Here is a 20,967-nt window from a genome sequence, read left to right on the forward strand (position 1 = left end):
GAACAGTTTGCCTTTCTACAAGAGTCACAGTCAGTCGAATCGAAGGCAGCTACGCAATATTATTAAAAAACCAGATATTTGTGGTGATCGTTTGTTTGCCGATTAAATGAGTAGCAATTTAACTTCAAATTGAAGAAATACAACCAAATTAATAATAATTTTGACGGGAATAAAATCAACGTGATTTTATTCTTACAAATTCTTATTCCAATCATGATTTTATTCTTGAGTGCCAAACACTGGTTATACCACCTTACCGCTTGCGGGGCGTCACCCGCATGCTGTTTATCGACTTAGGAGTATCAATAGTCGTTATACCGTCTGCGGAGAGTCCCCACGCGCTTTATATCGACCGAGTTATCGACCAATGAAACTGAGCTATAAAAAAAACGAACTCTAACTGAAACTGTCCTCCAAATTACCTTAAAAGTATAGTCACCCAACTCAACGTCGGTGACATCGACCCATTGGCAGTCGATGTTGTACATGTAGATGTCCGAACAGTTGACGGAAATGCCTGCAAAATGATAAGTCTAGCGTTAGAGGCCGGGCAACCTATTGGTTTGGAGCGGCATACAGATAAAAAAAAACTTAAGTTAATTTTGAAAGTCAAAATGAAGTTATGATAATTCGAATAGAGCTAAAGGTAAACAAAAAATTAACACAAAAATAGACATCAAAATAACACAAAATCACGTTTTCATACAGGGGTTCTTCAAAAAAGGAGTGTACCTACAGGTTTTTAAAGGGTCGGCAACGCGCATGTAACACCTCTGGAGTTGCAGGCGTCCATAGGCTACGGTGACTGCTTACCATCAGGCGGGCCGTATGCTTGCTGCCACCGACGTGGTATTAAAAAAAAGCTAAAAGTAACTGCAAAAACTTTAGATTATTTGATTACTTTGGCAGTTATTTGGTCCCAGAAGTGTAAAAACTGAAAGTAAAAAGAACATTTCTGAGACAAAATAACTGGCAAAGTTATCAAATAATCAAAAGTTTAACGGGAAAAAGAGTTTTTTTTTTTACTTTGGACTAGTTATTTGTAATCAAGCTTATCGGTATTTGATAGTAAATTTGACGTGCTATCTCTGGTATTACCTAAATTTATTTATTTATTTAAACTTTATTGCACAATACATGAAGTACAATTGGCGGACTTAATGCCAGAAGGCATTCTCTACCAGTCAACCATGAGCCAAACCGAAAGATCTTAGCGCGGAGTAACAAATTTGAATTTGGAACGAAGGTAATCAGGGGCTGAAGGATCAAATAGAATTGAAAACAAAGTGCAGAGATCGACGTTCACGAATAGGAAGCCAGTTAAGTTTTTTGCGATAAGCGGAGATATGGTAGAATTTTCGGAGTCCAAAGACAAACCGGATGCAATTGTTGAGTAACCAATTGAACTTGGTTAGGTAAGCTTGAGGGAGATTGCTGTAACACACATCAGCATAATCCAGGATGGGCAGAACGAGGACTTGGACAAGAAGAGTCTTGGTGCAGGTCAAGAGAAAATGTTTAAACTGATCTTAGAGTATTGGTCACTCTACGACAAATATCAGACCCCTGAGGATCCCAGGTCAGCCCACTATCGATGGTCAACCCCAGGTTCTTCACTTGCGGCACAAAAGGTATATCTACTTACTCGTACTGGATAGGGGCTAAGTACGTCGTGTTATTACATGTACCTTTTTTTTTTATAAAATATACGGTTTTCAAGTAGCATATTTTTAAAATATTTCCCGCGTGTTTTTCGCTCATATACACAAAACTAGATTTGTGGCTTAGCAACTATTTAGTTAACGGGCGGCAGCATATACGCGCTAGGCGGCGCTAGCTTTTCCTCCGGACCCAAAATCGATGATCTCCTTTGCCGTTTACCTAGTCAACGATAGGGTCTGCATTCAATCACTTTCTGGCGGATATCGGATGCATATCGCTTGTCGGGTACACCAACAATAGATCCATTGGCCGTCAGTCAGTGTACAATAACTACAATAGAGATGAATGATAATCTGAAATCGGCAATAGGGTTTGGTGGAAAATTAAAAACGACGATAACGCACTTTAGTCCAAAAAATGTTAACTTTGGTCAATTAAATCATCTATCATAAACTACTGGTGACTGGGTGTCAAGTATAGCTTCCCTGCTGCAGGCGTTGTAACCCTCAATCTCCTTCCCTTTTGTTTGATTTTCTCGAATTTTAATAACCTATTGTAAAGGTTAAGAGTTTTAAAAAAATATGTTTTTTTTGCTCTTAACTCTTATAATTATTATCAAAAAAATTAGAAAGAGTCAGAGGGGCATAGGTAAATTGCGTAATAATATTTTCTCTAGTATCCAATAACGGTGTGAGAGGAAAATGAGGACTACATTTTTATAGAAAAATGATCACGTGACGTTAACATTTACTTGAAAAAGAATAGTGTTCAAAACAAACAATGTTTATTTTAAACAAAACAGACATTAATATGTATGAATTTTATCCACAACAAAATGAAACCACAAAAATCAATTCATGCACCGATAATGGAAACTCCGTACGTGTAATTAGTTATGAACTCATATAGGTATATTCAGAATTGGTTTTGCCTGCTGGGAATATAATAATTTTGCGTAGTCTGGGAGGAATTCGTGGGATTACGTGTTTAAATAAATAAAAATATTAGGTGTAAATTAACTACGTGTACCTAAGGCCTGAGTGGACGCTCGAAACAGAGCGTTCGGCGGAGCGTGCAGCGTGGCGTCGGGCTCACAAGTGATGTGAGCAGCGTGCACTAAGGCCGCTCCTATACGTTTGTATTTGTTTAACATGCACGCCGCCCGCCCCAGCCGCTGCATGCCCAACCCGAGCGTCCTTATACTCTCACTCAAGTAAGCTCAATAAGACGTGTACCCACTTAGACAACGATACATGTATTATATAAATACTTTAATACATAAAAAAGCGGCCAAGTGCGAGTCGGACTCGCCCATGAAGAGTTCCGTAGCATTTATGACGTATTAAAAAAAACTACTTACTAGATCTCGTTCAAACCAATTTTCGGTGGAAGTTTGCATGGTAATGTACATCATATATATTTTTTAGTTTTATCATTCTCTTATTTTAGAAGTTACAGGGGGGGGGGGGAGGACACATTTTACCACTTTGGAAGTGTCTGTCAACAACAAATATCCATGCTCACCACACAATTAAATCGTCGACTGACTGAGAATCTATTTTATCAATTTTTGAGCAAAATCGATTTTAAATAACAAAAAATATGCTATAATTGACAGTAATCGGTTTTAAAACTTCATTCAAAAAATGTTGTGTCATATCGGCAATTTATATAGGATAATTTACACTCTGTTAACAAAAAATTATCACAAAACTTGTGACATATCCAAAACTTCGTTTAATATTCACTCATCAAAAATGGATATGGCTACAATAAAAATGCTTTTATTTTATAATTACCACAATATTCAAAATAAATATTTGTATGGTACTATAAATGCTTAATAAATTTGTGTACGAATATCCTATAATATTCATTATTTTAAGTTATACAGCGTGTATTTTTGATACGACCGGATATCCAAAAGGTAGTTAAGTTTGCTTTAATGAACTTTCGTAGGTTTTAGAAAAAAAAACAGACGACTTTCCGAACATACTCTATAAAATAATTCAGAAAGCAATGTATCCTACCTTGTTAACTTAAAATGTAGCATTTAATCATAATAGGTATTATGTACAAAATACATTGCCGTCCGAAAATAATTCAAAAATTAACTATACTCTGGCAGGTGACACTGAATTAAAAAAAATCTGTCAGAAACGTTTTAAAGCAATAAATCCTACCTCTAGTTTACGTTATATCAAAAATACACACAGTATATCTATCTCTAATACTAGTTTTCTTTCCTAAAAATTGTTAAACAAAGAAAATAAGAGTCAGTAGAAGTTTTATATGTAAAACTTTGCCTAAACAAGTCTGCGAGTAAGTTCTAGGTACGCAACATGAGTTTAGGATGGCTAGACAGCATTCTAGGCTATGAACAACGATACAAAATAATGGAATAGATACCTACTTAGGTGTATTGTTTTATAAAGCCCAATAAAGCATTTATTGGGGTTCAACCGTTCATGTCATTGCTCACCGACGCGTAACAAAGAGACATAAATGTGCCCTAGTTTCTGTCTGTCTGTGTTTGTTGTATGTAACACTTTATGATATGATATGTTTTACGCGACTTTCGAATAGTACTATGACCTAACTTTAATATTTATTAAAAAAATCGTAATAAAGTTTAATATCATTTGGCGTTGAAACTCTAGGTCCATGGGGTCCCAGCGCGCACAAGTTTTTTGCGAAAATCGCGAAGCGTCTGGTTGATGTAACTGGTGACCGAAGAGCTGGCGGCTTCTTCACGCAACATATCAGCATTGCGATACAACGAAGAAATCCCGCCAGCATCCTTAGTACAATGCCTTGATGACCTATTTTAGATTTAAGCTATTGGTTACTTATTAATCCATTATATTTTTAACCTCGGTATATATCCATTACGTAAATAAAGATTGTAAGTTTATTATCTACTTCATTATTTACAGCGTACTTATTTTCCAAAAGTGTTAGTGTAATAAAGTGTTGTACATAATATTTTGAGACCCATTGCAGAAGTTTAAGGCCAGTATAATATTGTTGTGCCAAAACTCATTTCAAGTTTTTTTTTAGTTAAGTATTCAAATGCCATGTAGTTTGGCTTGCGAAATAGAATATTCCTATGGAAGTATACATATTTGAACAGACAACAACGTTTTTAAAACCTACAAAAGAAACAGCCAACTCTATAGTCTAAATCTTTAGGTATTTAAAATAAAAGAATGTAAACAAATCATAATTAGGTATTTTATTAGGTAAGAAAAATTTTCAAGTCAATTGGCTACTTGACTGTTTTTTGTAAATAATGTCAAACGATCTTGATTTTCCTGAGGATCAAATGTCTATATAAGACTCATGGCATTTAAGCAACATAAAGGTCAATAACCGGCCAAGAGCATGTCGGGCCACGCTCAGTGTAGGGTTCCGTAGTTACTCTTCCGTCACAATAAGCTAAACTGGAGCTTAAAGTGTAGTAAATGGTACCTTTCACCCGAGTTAAACAAACAGGCAAATTTGCATAATCAGTACCTAATTAAAGTAAGTCTTTTTACTATGAAGGTAAAACTTTTTGCGATAACTCAAAAACAGCTAAACTGATCATGTCCGCTATAGTTTTCATTTAATGTCTTTCTTAAGCTCTACTTCCACGATTTTTTTCATATTTTTTGGACCTATGGTTCAAAAGTTAGAGGGGGGGGGGACACATATTTTTTTTCTTTCGGAGTGATTATCTCCGAATATATTCACTTTATCAAAAAATGTTTCTTGAAAACCCCTATTAGTTTTGAAAGACCTTTCCAACGATACCCCACACTCTAGGGTTGAAGCGAAAAATAAAATTCACCCCCACTTTACGTGTAGGGGAGGTACCCTAAAAAAAATTAAATTTTTAGATTTTATTGTACGACTTTGTCGGCTTTATTGATTTATATATCCATGCCAAATTTCAGCTTTCTAGCACTAACGACCACGGAGCAAAGCCTCGGACAGACAGACAGACAGACAGACAGACAGACAGACAGACAGACAGACAGACAGACAGACGGACATGGCGAAACTATAAGGGTTCCGTTTTATGCCATTTGGCTACGGAACCCTAAAAATGAGAGTTAAAGTCTGACGCTCGACGATTGAAACGCCTTTAACAAAATGATAATGTGATGTGACGTCACATTATATAAGTCTGTCCTAAATGTAAGGAAGATCAAGGAAATTGCCATTTTGACCCCGAAATATTGCGTTTATGTGTATAGTTGTCATACAATTTATTTTTCAATAAAATGTATGGACTCGAATGCATTTTCTTTTCTATTTTTAAAAGACAAAAAAAAATTTTTTTTTGAGACTTTAGAGCCTTGTATTTTTTTATTATCTCAATATAATTCTTTAAATTCCACTTTTTTATAATGGATGGCACATTTTCTATCCATTTAACTAAATATTGTTATAATATTCAACAAGTGTCAAGTCTGTACCCAATTTAACTCGATGTGCCAAAACTTACAGAAGTTTTACTACGATATATTACTTAGGTACTCAACGTAACAACCAAGCTACTGCAATCGTGCTACTTTTAGTTTAATGGGAATATTCCCATTTTAATATTATTATTATTTGGTTATATAACGGGATCAATAGTAAAACCGTTTTGTAATATTTTGCTATTACTTCGCCCTAGTATAGAACCTAAAACGACATTTTTTATTTAATAAAAATCAGCGCGAACTAAACGACATCGAATATTTCGCCATTTGAAGGTAGATGAAAATATTACACGTTTAAATGAAACAGGTTATAGCCAGACCTCCAACCCTCGCCCACCTGGGCAAGCATACACCTGCCGCGTGTGTGGACGTGGGATCCTCTCTCGCATAGGGCTATACAGCCACGAACGCAAGTGTCGTTACCAGGATGCTGCTTAAAACATCTCACACAGATGAAAACGCCTATTTGTATAGCCAGAACAATGAAGTTTCAATTACCCGAAAATGTACATACCTACAGATTCTATGTAGAGTCCAATACTACAACTATGGTCTAGTACTTCAATTTATGAATTAATTCATATCAATTAGTAATTATTTTTAAATACATTTAAAAAAATCACCCGTGACTCAACAACATCCATCCATCGTACCCACTAGGCCAGACAGGTCGTCACGTCGATATTTTCTTATATATGACATCTATTTCAGTTTAAATTAAATACAGTGAAAAGATATTTAAGGGAAGTCGAGAAGTTGTTGTCAGCATAATCTAACAAGCATTCTCGATTTTATGACATCGCTTGCACAATATACGTATCTCACACCAGGCGCTGGCGTGTTGCCAGGAAAGCAATTTGAAACGGTCTAGGTCTAATATATCGCTCCAGAAAATGCTAGATTTCAGGCGCGGGCCTTAAAGGTGTTAAAGTCGAAAATGAAAATGTTGACGTGAATGGTCTGCTTGTGATGTTATAATTTATTCTTGTTAACAAATAGTCATATAAACAGCGGTAATAGTCATTTACTCATGCAAACAGTTATTTTTCAAGGTTTTATTTAAGTCGGTATTTTTAGAAGCGCTGGTGGCCTAGGGTTCAAACCCTGGCTCGTACCAATGAGTTTTTAACATCTTGAGGAAACCGGACTAATCCCAACAAGGCCTAGTATACCCTCTGCAGTCGCTTTCGTAAAAACTAGTGCCTACGCCAAATCTTGGGATTAGTTGTCAAGCGGACCCCAGGATCCCATGAGCCGTGGCAATATGCCGGGACAACGCTAGGAAGAAGAAATAAATTACTCATTAAGTAATGTATAATGTACTTACATTTAAGTACTTAATAAAAATATGATAAAAAAAATTCGTTAAAATAAAATAAGGTTGGAAGGTTGGAAGGTCAGGATGGCAGTCGCTTTCGTAAAAACTAGTGCCTACGCCAAATCTTGGGATTAGTTGTCAAGCGGACCCCAGGCTCCCAGCCGTGGCAAAAATGCCGGGACAAAGCGAGGAAGAAGTAATAGTAAGTCGGTATTTTGTCTAGAAGTCTTCTAGAAATTGATTTTCGATCATGTCATCTCGGATATGGGTGAATATGGTATCAATGCATTCAGTTTGATGTCCTGGACATAATTATATGAGATGACAAGCGCGAACATAGTGGGGGTAGTTACTGTGACGTCATAAAGTCGCCAGAAAATAGTTTTTCTTTTAAACATACCATGTGGGGTACCAAATGAAAGGGCTTTGTGAGTAAATTACAAATATATACCAAACTATAACATGTTCACGACTTGGTCTAAGAAATTATTAGAAAACGTTCATAAATTTTACAATCCAGAGTTGATTTTGAACTGCTCTAGTTTCAAAACTACTGAGTGGATTATTCCAAAATACATAACAAGTGACTGTGAATATCCTCTACATAATGTTCAAAAATAAATAAGAGAAGTAGGTCCATCAATTTGAAGAAGAGTAATTTTCTGTTACAGGAAACTAATTACATACTTTTTTTTCACTAAAAACTTACCAAAAGTGAACAAAGGTGAAGGCAATTTTATTTTATTCGGAAAACCAACAGCTTAAGTAAACTAAAAATAGGTTAACATAAATATGTATCAGAGAAGCCAATTAAAGGTTTCAACAGACAGGATACAAAGGTAGGCAAAATGTGAAAAATATTACAAGAGGTCGAATATGAATGATCCCACGGCAATTGTGCTGTGCTCAACTGTAGCACTGTAGGTAGGTACAGCGCGCAGCTTGACAACATAATTTTATTAAGTATTAGACATACATAATTGTATTTTAGCCAATCAATACATTGACTAATCACAACTTTTTTAGCGGGAAATTGTGTATTGGATAATATTCAAAGCCATGAGCGTGGTACATTATACTACTCTGTTAATTTTATACGAATAAATAAATAAACGTTATGTATATTCAACTTTATGTACACTATATAATCGTGCTTAGTATCCAATACATTTCAGGTCGAGCCTAGAAAAAAAAAAAACGGAACAGGGATAACTTTTGATTTATGATAAGTGACAGATAAAAGCCCGTCGCATGGACCGTTTTTCGAAGCCAGAACTGTATTAAGAGGAAAGTAAACCACGTGATCGCCAATACAAAAGGAGAAAACGTTTTTCCACATATTTTCATTCTCCATGATTTTTAGGGTTCCGTAGCCAAATGGCAAAAAACGGAACCCTTATAGATTCGTCATGTCCGTCTGTCTGTCCGATTATGTCACAGCCATTTTTTTAGTATGTTATTGACACAATTAAAAATTGAGTTTATAGAGGTTTCCTTTTTTTTTTTAATTTGCTTGATTTGCTAATTTTAAAATTGTTGTTTTATACAAGATCTATAGATTATATTATGCTGAAGCGATCGACATAAAAATGAGACTGATTTGTGAAGATTTTGTTAGTGTAAACCGTTTTCTCCCGAAATGGAATTTCATAGAAAAAGCACCGTTAATTCGTTATGATCACAAATCTATTCTTCCCTCTTAAGACTGTACTAGAAAGTCTTCCGTAAGTGAATTACCTTGATCTCCATAATTCTTGCAAGAATACTTCTTCTCCACACCAGGCAAGCAGGTATTGTCTTCTAGACAGAAGGAGGCCTTATGGCCCTCTGCCACTCTGTGCCCAGTTGCATTGAGAATGTCAAACGTTGCGAATACTTCCATACTGTGGTAATGCCTGGGAAATATTAAAAAAGCCGTTATGAACTTTGTATGGAGAGACTTTTTGGCTTAGCACCGTCATTATTCGGGTTCCGTACCCAAAGGGTCCCCTACGGGACCCTATTACTAACACTCTGCTGTCCGTCCGTCTGTCCGACAGTCGCCAGGCTGTATCTCATGAACCGTGATAGCTAGTCAGTTGAAATCTTCACAGATGATGTATTTCTATTGCCGCTATAACAAACAAATACTAAAAAGTACGGAACATTCGGTGGGCGAGTCCGACTCGCACTTGTCCGGTTTTTTATGAGTAGCTTCAGCCTGCGACTGCGACTTCATTCGTGGTGAAGATAATGATGATGATTGATTAAAATTATGTCCTTTCTCTGGCCTCATACTATCTCCACACCAAATTTCATCTAAATCGGTTCAGCAGTTTAAGCGTGAAGAGGTAACAGACAGATAGACAGACAGAGTTATTTTTTGTATTTAATATTTTTTAATTTATGGTATGGAGAACCGAGCTTGCTGGGGACCCTTAATTATTTTTTATATTAAAAATCAATCGAGAAAATATGAGCACGGCGGCAGGGCTCGGAACCGGTTTATTTTTAAATCCCGAAATAGCCCAATATTTTTAATTATTTTATACTCTTTACGTAGGACTGGATCATGTATTTAGGTAACAACTTCGCATTATTAGATAGTCCCGTTAAAAATGAAATAATAGACCAAAGAACGAAAAAGAACGTAATAATACCGGTATTTTTTTTTATGAAGAAAAAACCGGTTCCGAGCCTTGCACGGCGGTAACTGTTTGCGTAACGTAAACTCGTACGTCACGTTTCGAATTCGAATAAATGTACACTAGTGGCTAATAGCACTATAACATACGTCTGGTTTAAGTTTGCTTTTATATCAATAATAAAATAAAATGCATATAAATTCCATCAAGAATTTCGTTAGCGAGTTCTCAGAATAAAGACAAAAGCGAGATATACGAATCGACGCGGCCAGTTCAGCGTCACCTGGCGTAATATTTGGTAAACTTTTTTGTATGAAAGTACTATACGGACGCAAACAGTTACCGCCGTGCAAGTCTCATTTAGTATGGGATTTAGACACAGCGCGCCAAGCGGAACGTTTTGGAACCTCAAAATCCCATACAAAACGAGACTTAACGCAAACGCGTACGTCACGTTTCGAAATCGAATAAATTTACTTACACTAGGGGCTCTGGAAGAATTTAATTATTTTTTGTAAATATTTCGAGCGGCGATGTATTTCGTACATTATGGTCACTTGTGACATTGTGACGTCGCGTCGTTAAATGCGACGTTTTGAGTTCAAACAAAGTAGTGATATATTGCTTGCTGAATTGTATTATAATATGGAAAAATAAAAGTCTTCCATTTTTTATAAAACCTATGAAAATGTGTTCATCAATCAGCCTAAACTAACTATCCTGTCGTATCAAAAATACAAGCTATATAAGGCCAGGAATTATTATTAATATGTTCGCTTTACTTGTAAATGTGAATGTTTCTTTCATTATTTCTCATGTAAAGGGCGCCCTTTTCGACTTTTAGCGAATAGCCTTATTTATGTCATGGCCGGATATTTTTATACCTTTTATTATTGGTACGAGTATATCATACAAAATATCTAAATTTGGCTTTGAGATGAATGACTTTGAGAATCGCAGCAACGATTATTCTAAATTTAGATCTTTTTAAATTACACGATGGCGGGTTCTTATCTGTCTATGCTCAACATTCCTTTGATACCTCGCATTTTGCAAGAATATCTTTTGTCTGCGATTGTGAAAATCATTTGACTGTAAAGTGGTTTGGAATTATTATAAAATATATTCTTTCTGGGCCATTTCGTTGTTTTCTTTTTTGTGTATCAGTAGGTAGGTAAATACCTAAAAAAAAATTATGTTGCCTATTTTTCTGATTCCCACATGGAAACTTGAAAGGTCCCTAAAATATTTTTAATGTCTCATGCTCTGAAAGTGGGTTATTGTTGTTCTATGAAGTGTGTAGAAAGTGATATGCTTCTGCACTACACCATTTTACATTCCACGTACTAAAAAATAAAAAAGTACGTGGCATGTAAAATGCTCTAGTGCAGAAACGTATCACTTTCTACACACTTAATTTTACATTCCACGTACTTTTTTACGATAAGTAATTAAGATTTGGTTGTTGGACAATTTCCGATTTAACTTTCTGATATGCTGATATTTAACTCCCCATTCCATAAATAATGATAATTTTACCTAAATTAATGATTCAAAGTACGAGAAATGCTATAAAAAATTTACTCAGTCACGTTAAAAAAAATACATATGTATTTTACTGTAATCGTATTCGAAATGAAAAGTAGAATGTTTTTAACTCAGATGAAAGGCACCAGTTTCGGACTATTGGCGCTCTCACTGCGTTCCAAACGGCCTCGATTATCTACTATTATTCAATGTAAAATTGAATGAATAAAAAAAATCCTAGTTCAATACCATCAAAGGCATACAAAAGTCTAAATTATTCCGCTAAATATACCTAAATAATGTACAAAATGATACACGTATTCCGTTTGAAATGGTTAGTAAACAAGACTAAAAAGTTTAAAAAACTTTAAACTATCATTTGGCTCTCGTGCACTGCAATGTGCAGTACCTACATAAGTTACTTGAGTGCATATAATATACAAACAAATTAATATGAGTCAACATATAGTATGTAAATAAACGCTATCAGATGTGCTAAATTCTTTCGTAATCCAGCATACTTTGCACGGGGTCTTTCAGCAGTGAACGAGTTAAACAATTTTATTAGAATAAAATAAAATAATCCAAAACTATTTCGGAATGATCCAGCACCCAAGCTTTGTTATAAATAATTTAATGACCGAGACTCGGTGCAGAGCGGTGACTGACAGTAAATTAAATTTCATGAAAAAGTGAATTCATGTGTTTTCATCACAAATATACAAGCTGAAAGAAAATACAGAAAGAATATGTTACATCGAATAAACGAAAACTGAATTTAGTAAATGGGCTCGTCGTGAGACATGTAATAATATTTATTGTTGCAGCTTTTGATTTCATTATGGTATATTTTTATTTTGGCTAATTTTATAAGATAATTTTTGTCGCTCTATGCTGTTAATAATGCCAATAATAATTAATGTATAAATGTATCTTAGACTTCATAATTTCACAATGTAGCAATCATTTTCATGAAATGATAGGTTGGGGCCTAATGAAGAAGTTAAACCGAAATTTCAATTGATCACTTCATGATATGGTTTGGTATCATGAAGTGATAAATTGAATTTCATAAACTGATCAAATTATATGATCTGGCCACGACATCTACAGCTATAAAACGAATCTAAGAAACTGAAACTTGAAACTCGAGGTCCTTGGCGTCCCAACGCGAACAAGTTTTTTCTTCTACTTTTTTCCTAAACTTTCCTCGCACAACGTATCAGTATTGCGATACAACGAGGAAATGCCGCCAGCATCCTTGGTACAATGCCTCAAGGGCCTATTTTAGATTTAAGCTAGTTATAGTAATCCTCTGTATATATCCATTATGTATATTGTTATTGTAAATAAATGTTATTTGTATCTAAGAATGTTTAAAATATATATTAGCTATAAAGTGAAAACTAACCAAATGAAATTGGCTTTAGCTTAAATTTATCGTAAGTAATTTGTTTTACAGAAGTTGGCACCCACTTTATTCAGAATTATTTTTTGGGGTCGTGAACTTGCCTCTAATTTTTTAGGGTTCCGTAGTCAACTAGGAACCCTTAGTATGTCCGTCTGTCTGTCTGACTGAGGCTCAGCCCCGTGATTATTAGTGCTAGAAAGCTGCAATTTGTCATGGATATATAAATCAATTATTTATGGTGACAAAGTAGTGAAATTAAAACTAAAATAAACCATATGGTGAAGAGTGTTATTGGATAAGTATTTCAAAACAAAAAGATAATTTCGACAGCAATATCTTAATTTTTCGGAAATAATCACTCCAAAAGTAAAAACTATGCGTCCCCCTCTAACTTTTGAATCACGGGTTCAACAAGAAAAGAAATCGTGAAAGTAAAGCTTATTAAAAAAATAATGAAAACTATATTCACCAACAGAGCGGCAGCTGACATTCACGGGGCCTCGAATCTGGTGAAAGTTATTTACTTACATGTGACAAAGATGCCACTGCCACAGATGTTTAGGCAGGTAGGGCCGGAACTCATCATTGCCGATGTTAAGAGAGGCCGCGGTGAATCGTAGTAGACGCCGGGTCTCGTACTGCCAGGCGGGGTTGGTTTTTTGGATCTAATGAGAATGATAAGCGATTAGGGTGAAATTACATTAAGTTGTTCACCTAACGAGGTCGCCCTATCTTATTGTCTTTCACGAAGACGCGTGCCTTGACTCTTATTGTTAAGTAATTAAAGGTTAAATTTGACAAATCGGCGTGTCATCGTGGAAGATAAATTTAGCACAAAAGAATTTATTTTTAAATATAATTCTTAGTGGAAAAGGCCCAAAAAAATACAAAATTGAAGAATGCTCAGATAAGCGCGATATTTGAAGGTCAAAAGCATTTTAGAAAAAGTTAACTTAGCTATAGCGGTGGTGGCCGAGTGGATATGACGTTCGACTTTCAATCCGAAGGTCGCGGGTTCAAATCCTGGCTCGTACCAATGAGTTTTTCGGAACTTATGTACGAAATGTCATTTGATATTTACCACCAGCTTTTCGGTGAAGGAAAACATCGTGAGGAAACCTGCATACATCTGCGAAGAAATTCAAAGGTGTATGTGAAGTCCCCAATCCGCATTGGGCTAGCGTGGGGACTATAGCCCGAGCCCTCTCGCGCATGAGAGGAGGCCTGTGCCCAGCAGTGGGACGTATATAGGCTGAATTATTTTATTATTATTTTAACTTTTATGGACAAAAAACAAAAAACTTATTAAAGTCTCGAGTACTGAACAAATGTTAATCCGCCTGTAAGGGTGCATCATAAAAATTTGCTTTAGATGACTACAGGAAAGACGCGAAAGAGTTCAGGTATACAAAAAAATGTGTATGATGACCCCCAATTCCGTTGTTGGTGTGAATGGGCGTCCAAAAAACTGTTAGCCTCGATAACCAAACCAATCACGCCCGACGTTAACATTTAACTATTCACTGACTTGAATGATTGAAAATAAGTCTGAAGGCTAAAATAATAACTATTGAGGCTATTCTTTACTTACAAGCTTTTATTTAACTTGCCCTGAATGTATGTTAGTTTGTTATATAATCTTATGATTTTCGGAGGCCCTTGCGTCAACTACTACCGTCTACTACTCCAGAGCTTGTCCAACCATCTCCATATGCAGGATGATGGAGCTCATTGGGTAGCTACCCATGTTAGTTTGTTAGTTTGAGTCAAATCTTGAAAGCTAAATTTGACCCACTTCCCGATTTCCGATTGAGGTGAAGTTTTGCATATGTATGTAAATCGGATGGAAATGCAATATGTATTATAATGACATGGAGCTCATCTCATGATGGAGACAGGAGTTGGCCATGGGAACTCTGTGATGAAACAACACAAATTAATTGTGTTTTGAGTTATTAGAGTTGTGTCGATGAGTATTAGTTGCTTATGGAAAGAAAAGTACAGTCGGCAATAAAAGTTTTCATATAAATAATGCAATAAGCATTATTGTACGGAATTCAAACTTTAGCTAAAAAAATACACCATTATAATATTGACTTGAAGTACCACGGTAAAGGTTGTGAGCCAAGAAATTGAAAAAAAAAATACTCAAAAAGCATTTTCTTTTATACAATCTCCATACATTTTACGAAAACTTCAAGTAAAATCCGGAGTAATAAAAGTCGTGATTGTTTTCCGAAATATTGCATAATACATTTTTAATAAATTAAAGTTTTCTGAGATCTAAACATTATTATTTCTTGTTTTTCTTTAGTTGGTATTTTTGTTCAATAGTATACAACGTGTAAGAAAAATAGTGAGGACCCGTTTAATTATATTCGATGTCATGAGTTCTTATTAGGGAAAAAGTAGAAGAATTTTTTTTGTCGCAAAAAAAATATAGGCAGGGTGTCCAACTCGGCAACCGTCCATACAAAGGTCAAAAATTACTTTTTCCTAATCAGAATAGAACACGATATCGAATATGCCCTTAAATGGATCCCCACCATTTTAGTTACACCTTGTATACTATTGAACAAATACCTACAAAAAAAGAAATACAATGTTCAGCAGGGTGGGTAATTTTTACTTTTTTATTTTATTAGCGAGCATTATATAAAGGTACCATTTGGTAATTAATTATGGCACGTATATTTTTTATTTATTTTCTAAAGCGTAGAGCGATCACTAGTACATAGAGAAAACATCGATAATTGAGTTGAGTGAGGAACTCTCTACCTGTCATTTAGGTTTGCTCCCTCAAATCCGATATCTGAGGGCTTACCGCGAACCAAGTTCGACGTGTTGCCACCCTGTCACATTTACGTACGAATTTACAAGTGCGACAGAGAGGCAACCCGTAGAACGGCCCTCTGGTCATCATAATATTTAAGAAATAAAAGTAATATATTAAAAATAGATAAATAAATAAAATATTATAGGATATTACACAAATTGACTAAGTCCCACAGTAAGCTCAATAAGGCTTGTGTTGTGGGTACTTAGACAAAGATAATATATATAATATATAAATACTTAAAATACATAGAAAACACCCATGACTCAGGAAAAAATATTCGTGCTCATCACACAAATAAATGCCCATCACCATCAGCTTCATAGTATATTAGTTGTATGGTACCTCATATGCGGTCTTGCTGAGGCAGTTTTCTTCCATAGCGCATTGCAGAAGATACATAGGAACATCTTGCAGATGTGCAGATCTTTCAATGGCGACGGTATCTAACTCTAGATCTGCGAGGCGGTCTGTGCACACCACTGCTGCTACGTGACCTGCAAAAAGGCAGTTTTATTAAATAATAAATACATATTATAGGACAATATTACACATATTGACTAAGTCCCACGGTAAGCTCAATAAGGCTTGTGTTGTGGGAACTTAGACAACAATATATCTAAGGTTGTAAGGCGTCACGGTAGACCTCGTCGGAGATGGCGGGACGAACTTGATGCCTTCGACAGAGACTGGTGGGAGACTTCCGAGGATAGGGACACGTGGAAGAATAAGAGGGAGGCCTTTGCCCAGCAGTGGGACAATATGTGCTCATAATAATAATCATAAATAATTATAATATCTAATATATTAAATACATAGAAAGTGCTCATCACGCTAATAAATGCCCTTACCAGGATTTGAACCCGGGACCATCGGTTTCATAGGCAGGGTCACTACCCACTAGGCCAGACAGGTCGTCAGGCCTATTGTAATGCTTTGCCGCCGGCAGGTATTGTAATGTGAATTGGTAATACAGGGTGTCCAGAGGTAGATTTACCCACGATTTTGAAAATTTGCAAAAAAAATCTAAAACATATTTATAAACCAAAATAATCTATTTTCACGAAAAGTTATGAATGTGGATTTAATTTTATAAATCACATTTTTAATTTTTATTCAAATGTTGTCGATCTTCGCTGCGTACGCACTCCTCCAACCCCCAACCTTGTCCGCATATTACGAATTCCGCAAAATTTATATAGGCCTTGCGGAAAGTATTCCGTGAAAATCCTTTAGTACATACGATACGTTTCAGTAGCAAAGCCAAAAATATTTGGATTCGAAATCTGACATCTTTCGCTGGACAACTTTTATAGCATGTATTTCAAGAAAAACGTACGAGTCAAAGTTCCGGGACGGGCGTTTTTTCTGTAGGAAATAACGTATCTTATAACGATTTAAGTACATTTTTCAATGATTTCCAAAAGGTTTGAATATGACTATAATAAGAATGTATGATGTCTACAAAAAAACGGAAGAAAAATAACGCAAAAATTTAGTTCATCCTGCATTGTCCTAATGTTTAAAATTATATAATCATGTCGTTGAATACAAAAAAAAACTCGTTGAGTCTCATTGGAAAAAACTTCCGGTACTTATAGAAAAGAGGCTAAATTTCCTTTGCGTTATACAACTCCATCTAATCTGCGCTGGAGTATCAATCCAGAGGCCGAGAGTTTAAGTCTTACCTAAGGCAGTAATTTTTCCACTTTTAAATGTATCACCAGTTCAAAACTAACAAGTTATTAAATCTGTATTGGGTTCTTGATCTCTTAAAGCGTTAAACCGTTAATACCCCAGCCGGCGTTTTACAGCCTTTAAAATTTTACGTACCAAACACGCCGGGAACCCAATTCGATTTTCATAGCTTAACTGACACAATACGGCACCGAGGCTGTAATGATGTGCTTATACCAGCATTAACGGCAATATTCCCTATATTTCCGGTAAATCTGGTAATATTACTCAGAGTCATAGCTCATAAGTAAGTAAGTAAATATTCTTTATTGCACCAACCATTGTTCATTTACATACATAAAAAACTACAAATACATTTAAAAGGAAAATAGAACCAGGTAACAACAAGCGGTCTTATTGCTAAAAAGCGATCTCTTCCAGACAACCCACAGCAGCAGCAGGAGCAGACAGACAGCAGGAAATGTAGAACTCATACAAAAGTCAACAGGTAGTGCAAGGAGCTAAATATGGAGACTCTTAAACACAAACAAACATAGTACATACTACTTATATAAGTATTAAAACAATACCTAATACACAAATAAATATACGATATATGTATATAATGTATATTTATTTGTGTATTTATTTTGTAGCCACAGTAAATTTACTGCCATCTTTAAAAAATGATTAAAACTTTTAAAACGCCATTTGACTTTGATCCTTCTTTCATTGATATGTGCAAAAAAAATTTAACATCAAAAAGTGGCGCACCTATTTCAAATACTCTTTGGCAGTCGTTACTATTATTGCCGAGATGTCAACATTGCCGGGAACGGGAGTAACTGGTGATGGCACATCACTATGCTCTAATGAGTCCATGTCATTATATTAAATTGGTTTTAACTAAAAGGTTTTGTAATAGTGGGTTTATAGTAGCTGCTAAATGGCTAATGTTATAATACTCCAAATCAAATCATATTTGACTGTTCATCATCATATTTGACTGTTCATCATCATATTTGACTGTTCATCATCATATTTGACGGAGATTTCACCAACTGATGAAAATCATTTAATTTAGGATACCTATTGTTTTCATTGAAAGCATTTACTAAGTTTTTGTTTCACGATTTTTTGGACCTAGGGTTCAAAAGTTAGAGGACATACATTTATTTTCTTTCGAAGGGACTATTTCTGGAAATATTAACTTTATCAAAAAATGGTTTCAGGAGACCCTTATTCGTTTTAAAAGACCTATCCAACGACACCCCACACTATTGGCTCAAAGCAAAAAAAAAACACAAAATATCATTTTGTATGGGAGGTACTCTAATTTTTTTTTGTAGTTTGATTTTACCATTCTGTTGCCATGCATAATTTATGTATCCATGCAAAATTTCAGCTTTCTAGCACTAACGATCACGGAGCAAAACCGCGGACGGGCGGACATGGCAAAACTATAAGGGTTCCTAGACGACTTCGGAACCCTAAAAAGGAGCCTTTGAGTTATCGGACAAACAACCCTTTGCAACCAATGTAGCATAAAAGGCAAAAGTGACAATATTTAGATTAAAGTGTTTTTGACCATTAATCACCATAAATAAATCACCTTATGTGGTGTCAGTTGACACAATGGCCCCGTGGGTGACCTAATAAATCATGTTCATGTTTGTTCATAAACACTAAACACTGCCTTAAATCAACGTTAATTTATTAACACCATTAGTCGCCTTAATGCCATATAGAGTAAAGACGAAACAAGAAATCAAGAACCTGTAGAAAATGCTTGCCGTCTTTACTGTTTCCACCTAAGTGTGAGGAAAACAGAATAAGACAATTTCAAGTTATAATAGGGTTTTTAGGTTTAGGTAGAAAGTAAGATAGACTACTATGATTAACAAGGAAAGGTACCCAACTGTCCGGTTCCGATTTGATTTATATTTATATATGTTATAGAGTAGTCTAAAATAACAGAACTTGACCTATATATTCACCACGTAAATTGTTGCAGGTGACTAAATAAACACTATGTATAATCTGATGGTACAGTCAGTATGAGAAATATTTACTATAATGAGGGAGACTAATTTTTAAAAAAAATCGATAGTTATGAGGAAACCTCCGTTATATGTTTTGAGAGTGTAGTATAGATTTGTTATAATATGTACACGATTATCCTAACAATCAGTATTGATGACCGGTCTGGCCTCGTGGGTAGTGACCCTGCCTATGAAGCCGATGGTCCCGGGTTCAAATCCTGGTAAGGGCATTTATTCGTGTGATGAGCATGGATATTTGTTCCTGAGTCATGGGTGTTTTATATGTATTTAAGTATTTATAATTATTTATATATTATATATATCGTTGTCTAAGTACCCTCAACACAAGCCTTATTGAGCTTAGGTACTGTGGGACTTAGTCAATTTGTGTAATAATGTACTATAATATAAATATATAATATAAATGCATTTAAATCGAACTTACAGTATAGAGGCGTTTATAAGAAGGGAAGGAATAATAAATAAATAATAAATAAATATTATAAATATTATAGGACATTATTACACAAATTGACTAAGTCCCACAGTAAGCTCAATAAGGCTTGTGTTGAGGGTACTTAGACAACGATATATTTATATAATATATAAATATTTATAAATACTTAAATACATAGAAAACACCCATGACTCAGGAACAAATATCCATGCTCATCACACGAATAAATGCCCTTACCAGGATTTGAACCCGGGACCATCGGCTTCGTAGGCAGGGTCACTACCCACTAGGCCAAACTGGTCGTCAAAAGGAAGGAAGGATTTTATTGTTGTCAATTTGTGTTACTCTGGCATAATATTGATGATAATTTTCACATACATTCGCGTTTGCGTATCAAAATTGTTTTGTTTCAGGTAAATAACCATAGTCTTTGTTTCTAATAACATTTTGTAAACCACTCAAGTCTAAAATTACTATAAAAAAGGTTAAATTTCCCACTCACCCACATCTCCCGGGCACTTAACCTCTCCAATATCTTCATGACTGCACTCAAACAGACTCTTCTCATTCCCCTGGCACTCCACGCCGCTGAGGACGATCTTCGACGCCCCAAACACGTTCGTTTGCGAGGCCTGCGCAGCGTAGCCGAGGCCTAAATGCCGGCAGACGGGTATGGCTTCGTAGAGAGACCAGCCGTCTGCGCAAATGCTGCCCCATTCGCCTTTGTAGTATATCTGAACAAAGAATATTGTAAATTAATTTTCAAGAAGCAGAAACGTCTGCGAACGATGCTATTGAGCTTAGAATAAATTGTGGAAAAAAATTAAAAATTAATTTAGTATGGGTAGCACATCGTTACTGGTGAATTTCTAATATGACTTGGAACTCCGGTAGTCGTCTAAGAAGTGTAACGTTCTTACGGTAAATGTCGCTAGGGTCCC

The 20,967-nt window shown here is 35.5% G+C and overlaps 1 protein-coding gene across 2 annotated transcripts in view; it reads right to left on the minus strand.

Moving 5' to 3' along the window:
- The window catches only part of LOC133529648 (lysyl oxidase homolog 2A), a 39,810-nt gene that overhangs the window by 2,292 nt on the left and 16,551 nt on the right, over positions 1-20,967 (minus strand). For both annotated transcript variants that reach the window (XM_061867416.1, XM_061867415.1), the window contains 5 exons: positions 20,529-20,760; positions 16,196-16,347; positions 13,543-13,679; positions 9,190-9,347; positions 423-517 (listed from right to left, as the gene is read on the minus strand). In XM_061867416.1, coding sequence (XP_061723400.1) covers positions 423-517; positions 9,190-9,347; positions 13,543-13,679; positions 16,196-16,347; positions 20,529-20,760 — 774 coding nt within the window. The remainder of the gene's footprint in view (positions 1-422; positions 518-9,189; positions 9,348-13,542; positions 13,680-16,195; positions 16,348-20,528; positions 20,761-20,967) is intronic.

The sequence above is a fragment of the Cydia pomonella genome, chromosome 21 (genome assembly GCF_033807575.1).
Source record: "Cydia pomonella isolate Wapato2018A chromosome 21, ilCydPomo1, whole genome shotgun sequence".
NCBI lineage: Eukaryota > Metazoa > Arthropoda > Insecta > Lepidoptera > Tortricidae > Cydia > Cydia pomonella.